Source organism: Alosa sapidissima, chromosome 8 (assembly GCF_018492685.1).
Source record: "Alosa sapidissima isolate fAloSap1 chromosome 8, fAloSap1.pri, whole genome shotgun sequence".
NCBI classification, from domain to species: domain Eukaryota; kingdom Metazoa; phylum Chordata; class Actinopteri; order Clupeiformes; family Clupeidae; genus Alosa; species Alosa sapidissima.
Window position 1 is genome coordinate 24,881,763 of NC_055964.1, and position 5,000 is coordinate 24,886,762.

General features: G+C 45.8%; 1 protein-coding gene across 4 annotated transcripts in view; it reads left to right on the top strand.

Moving 5' to 3' along the window:
- Nucleotides 1–5,000, top strand: part of vps13a (vacuolar protein sorting 13 homolog A) — a 44,225-nt gene that overhangs the window by 31,177 nt on the left and 8,048 nt on the right. For all 4 annotated transcript variants that reach the window (XM_042101478.1, XM_042101479.1, XM_042101480.1 and 1 more), the window contains 10 exons: nucleotides 399–552; nucleotides 1,022–1,168; nucleotides 1,379–1,460; nucleotides 1,571–1,640; nucleotides 3,034–3,148; nucleotides 3,273–3,386; nucleotides 3,852–3,997; nucleotides 4,240–4,321; nucleotides 4,468–4,581; nucleotides 4,761–4,836. In XM_042101478.1, the coding sequence (XP_041957412.1) occupies nucleotides 399–552; nucleotides 1,022–1,168; nucleotides 1,379–1,460; nucleotides 1,571–1,640; nucleotides 3,034–3,148; nucleotides 3,273–3,386; nucleotides 3,852–3,997; nucleotides 4,240–4,321; nucleotides 4,468–4,581; nucleotides 4,761–4,836 (1,100 nt within the window). The remainder of the gene's footprint in view (nucleotides 1–398; nucleotides 553–1,021; nucleotides 1,169–1,378; nucleotides 1,461–1,570; nucleotides 1,641–3,033; nucleotides 3,149–3,272; nucleotides 3,387–3,851; nucleotides 3,998–4,239; nucleotides 4,322–4,467; nucleotides 4,582–4,760; nucleotides 4,837–5,000) is intronic.

Here is a 5,000-nt window from a genome sequence, read left to right on the forward strand (position 1 = left end):
AGAGTCAGGGTTCAGGGGGGTTATCTTCATGGTAGTGGCTTTTTTGAAGTTTCCCAATGTACAGGTTTCAATCATGCAGTCAAGTGTGCTAGTCAACATAGGGGTTCAGTGACTGTGGTCCTATAGGTCAAGTGTGCTAGTCAACATGGGGGCTCAGTGATTGTGGTCCTAGGTCATGTTGCTTTTGCAGATCAGGCAAGTGGTCCTTACTTTTGGTGTGTGTGTGTGGTGTGTGTGTGTGTGTGTGTTTGTTTGTTTGTGTGTGTTTGTGTGTGTTTGTTTGTTTGTTTGTTTGTGTGTGTGTGTGTGTGTGTGTGTGTGTGTGTGTGTGTGTGTGTGTGTGTGTGTGTGTGTGTGTGTGTGCGCGTGTGCGTGTGCGTGGTGCACCTGCTGGCCAGCTCTGACGTGGTGTGGGAGTGTAAGCTGCAGAAGAAGAACCGCTGGAAGACTCTGAGTGTAAAGGATGCAGATGTGCTGGAGCGGAGCTACAGAGAATACATGGAGAGCAACCCAGTGGACAACAAAATCCTCACACTACCAAACGACTCCCAGGTCAGAGGTCACACCCTAATCACAGAATTCCATAGTGCAACTTCACTTGGCCCTCATCTAAAAAAAAAAAAAAATAGAGGAGAAAATATGTTGATGTATTTGTTTGACATTCTGAACAACCATAGCCTGGCTAGCGCCACCACTTCTCAATGAGACGTGGTCTGGGAACCAAACGTTCATTTTTTCGTATTTGAAAAAAATGCCCAGATCCGTTTATTGGGTGCCACGGATGTCTATCAAATGCGTCTGTGCATAGCTCATCATCGTCTTGTTTTCCCCCCTGTTCTGTGATTGGTTCCCTATCTCAGGCGAAAATTTGCTCCATGGTCTCCAGGCTGCCTTAGCAGCGTGAATCAAATCGCGCGCAAGGCAGCATGGGAACACCCAGGCTAGAACAACCAGACAATTTCAACAGCATGGTATCTCTCCCTTTTTCTTTCTGTGCATTCATTCCTCTTTTTTCTCTTAGGTGTCCCTGACTCCTTCTGGTTTAGAGATGCGGATGTTGAAGCCCTATGATGCTTTGCTGCGCAGAAACTTTCTGCCAGCACTGAAAGTGGAGTATAAGGTGTCGGCGCGGCAACAAGCCTATCGTGTGCAGATAAACCACATCCAGGTAAACTGAGTTTACACACACACACACACACACACACACACACACACACACACACACACACACACACACACACACACACACACACATATACTTGCACACCCTCACAAAAGATTTAATTAAATGAGCTCACTTTGTGACATGTTGAATGCTTGTGTTGACTATTAAAAAGTTAAAGGTAGATGTGGTATTGACTCCCTTGCTTCTCCACAGATTCAGAACCAGCTTCCTGGAGCCATCTTCCCTGTTGTGTACTACCCTGTGAAGCCACCCAAGTCTGTTAGCATGGACTCAGGTTAGCCAAATACTCACGCCCTCAAAACACACATTCAGAGACAATAGCAGCCTCTCTTTTTATTTGTATTTATTTATTGTGTGTGTGTGTGTGTGTGTGTGTGTTGGTAGAACCCAAACCCTTGACTGATGTCAGCATCATCACGCGAGCTGCAGGCCACTCTGACATCTTGCGCATCAAGTGAGTGGTCACCGCTGTTCCCTCCCATCCATCCATCGGCCTCCCGGCTCATTCATGTCCACATCAGCTGGACTGGCTATCTGTGTCATTCCAATAACCATCATAATTTTACCCCCTACATTTGTCTATTAATCAATTCTTGATGGTTTTAAATATATTTTCTGTAGTCTTAAACAGAAAACAGCTATTGGGCTGTATTTTGGGTCACCAGCGCATGGCGTGAAGTTCGTTTTTCACCCGTGCAAAGTTGAATTCGGTATTTTGCACGTTTATTTTTTAAGCGTTGCGCCCAGGAGTGTGGCAATTAACAACCTAGGGAGGGGCCTAGTGCGTTGTCTAAAAATCGCTATCATACACCACCTAAACCTGGTCAGAAGTCAATGGCGAGTTGTTCATATGCTATTTTAAGAGCGCATGTCACCAGTCATGTTGGCAGGTGCAGGCACCATCCTTCTATCATTCATGAACGCACACCAGCGCACGTCCATGCAAAGCATTACAAATTGCATGATTACAATGGAAAAAATAATTAGAACAAAGATATTACGAAATACTGTACATCTCATAATGAGTAGTTATTCACCATCATTTGCAAATTGGTAATGACGGTTAAAAGTGATTAGGGGAGAGGCGAGAGACACGTATGGAGCACAGCTGAAGACGCACTGTCACAAGATATAAGCAACTCCTCTGCAGGATAAATGTTGTTTTATTCAGTCATTTGAGCAATATTAGGGTAAGTGTTGCTTTTTCCAGCCTATGTTTTCGGTGGTAACCCATTGTCGGTCAGTGAAAGTAACTGCATATAACTGTCTTGTTGTTGACTGACTCCTTGGTGAAGTTAGTTTCACTTTGCCAATGAGTTCAAATAGACGAGTGCAAATGCGTTAAGGCTATGCTAGGTTTTAGTAAAGCATGGTTTAAGAATTACTATTCTATACGGTCTCGCAAGCAGCCTCCTTCAAATTCGCCTTTGAATGCCAAAATACCGATGCATTTATTTGACATATCGCGCGTTGCGCCGTTAAAGGAATAACAGATGTCATTCTCATTGGTTTAAAATGATGTTACGCCCCAAACACACCCATATGACTGATTAAAAGACCTAGGAACACCTTGTTAACACTTTTGATAGTGAAACCCCTCCCAATGTGAACTGGACATCCTACTAAATTTGAATAGACTTTTGACGAGTGACGATGCACTTTAGAATGTCATGATGGGGCCCATTATGTTATTACTGAAGACCACGGCGCTGTAATGTGTTCGGACTTTCTGTGGCCTATTTGCCTGCAAGCCAGAAGACCAGGGTTGACTGTAGTTTTTCCAAATTCTGCAGACGTTCTTCATTGCTTTATCTCAGATATTGACTGGTTCTGTTGTCTTTTTTCAGGTACTTCAAGGTTCTGATCCAGGAGATGGATCTGAGGCTGGACCTCGGGTTCCTGTACGCCCTGCTCGACCTTTTCACACAGGAACACATAGAAACGGTCACAACTGAGCAGGAGGTCAGACACACTTACACACACACACTTACACACACACACACACTTACACACACCAAATACAAATGAATACTGTAGCTCCTTTGTGGTGTTAGTGTTTCTGAGTGGTGTTGTTTGTGTTGGTCAGGTGGAGCTCTTTCAGAAAGACATTGAGTACATAAAGACACAACTGCACCATGTCTCCAGCACAGACTCCTCCCCCATCAGCCTCTATGAGTACTTCCACATATCCCCCATCAAGGTGAGCACGCACGCACGCACGCACGCACACACACAGGCATGTATACATACATTCACAGAGCCTGTTTAAAAATCTCAGAAAACGGTGTTATTAATCACTCAGCTAAATCCGAATGTGTAAAAGCATTGCCAAGCATATACTTGTAGTTGTCTAGCCTATTTAATTTCTAAACAAATTTCTAATTGTGGTTTACAGGATCTTTAGGCAGCCTGTATAAATGGGTCTGGGAACAAAACACAAAACCATGTTTTAACTCTTGCGTGCATGCTTTTGTGTGCGTGCGTGCGTGTGTGTGCGCGTGTGTGTGTGTGTGTGCGTGTGCGTGCGTGCGTGTGTGTATGTGTGTGTGTGTGTGCGTGTGTGCGTGCGCGTGTGTGTGTGTGTGCGCGCGCGCGTGCGTGCGTGCGTGCGTGCGTGCGTGCGTGCGTGCGCGTGTGTGTGCGCGTGTGTGTGTGTGTGTGGCAGCTCCACCTGAGCTTCTCTCTGAGTACGGGAGGGGAGGATGGGCAGAAGGAGAAGAGGCAGACGGAGCTGATCCCAGTGCAGAGTCTCAACCTGCTGCTCAAGAGCATCGGGGCCACGCTCACAGACGTACAGGACGTGGTGTTCAAGTACGCCGCTAGCACACACACACACACACACACACACACACACACACACACACATCAACAAGTCCAATAAGTCATATACACAGCGTAACCAATTTTGAATTACACTTGGCTTATACTCCAGACCCCAGGATTAGAGCAATGCTGGCTTTTCCATCTGTTCTCACAGTAACTGGTATTGATTTTTCTCTTGAGTTTTGTTTTCACTTACTATTTCGTGTGTGTGTGTGTGTGTGCGTGCGCAGACTGGGCTTCTTTCAAATGACCTACAAGTTCAACACAAGGTCGCAGCTCCAGTGGGAGGTCATCAGACACTACTCTAAACAGGTACACACCTACAGCACCCACTGTGCTCGCTAGCACGCAGGACAAGCTAACGCACAAACCTTTATTACTCTCACACAAATGTGTGTGTGTGTGTGTGTGTGTGTGTGTGTGTGTGTGTGTGTGTGTGTGTGTGTGTGTTTTTGTAGGCTATTAAGCAGATGTACGTGCTGGTGCTGGGTCTGGATGTCCTGGGGAATCCGTTTGGTCTGATCCGTGGCCTGTCTGAGGGAGTGGAGGCTTTCTTTTACGAGCCCTATCAGGTACTACTACTAACCCACTCTTATCTCTCATACACACACTCCTACACACTCACTCTGACTGGCTCACAGTGACTCACACAAACAGTTCAACAAAGACTGATATCATGTTGTGAAACCCTGTAAAGTACTGCAAGTAATATGTTGTGTGTGTGTGCGTGTGCGTGTGCGTGTGTTGCTAGGGTGCTATCCAGGGTCCTGAAGAGTTTGTGGAGGGCATGGCGCTGGGTGTCAAAGCCCTTGCTGGCGCTGCAGTCGGTGAGCTGAGCTCCAGTCTTACACTTCCATTTGACATGTATTCATTTAGCAGCCACTTTCATTCACACTGCAAAAAGTATAATAAGTATAAGTATATAAGTACTCTTTTGATCCCATGAGGGAAATTTGGTCTCTGCATTTATCCCAATCCGTGAATTAGCGAA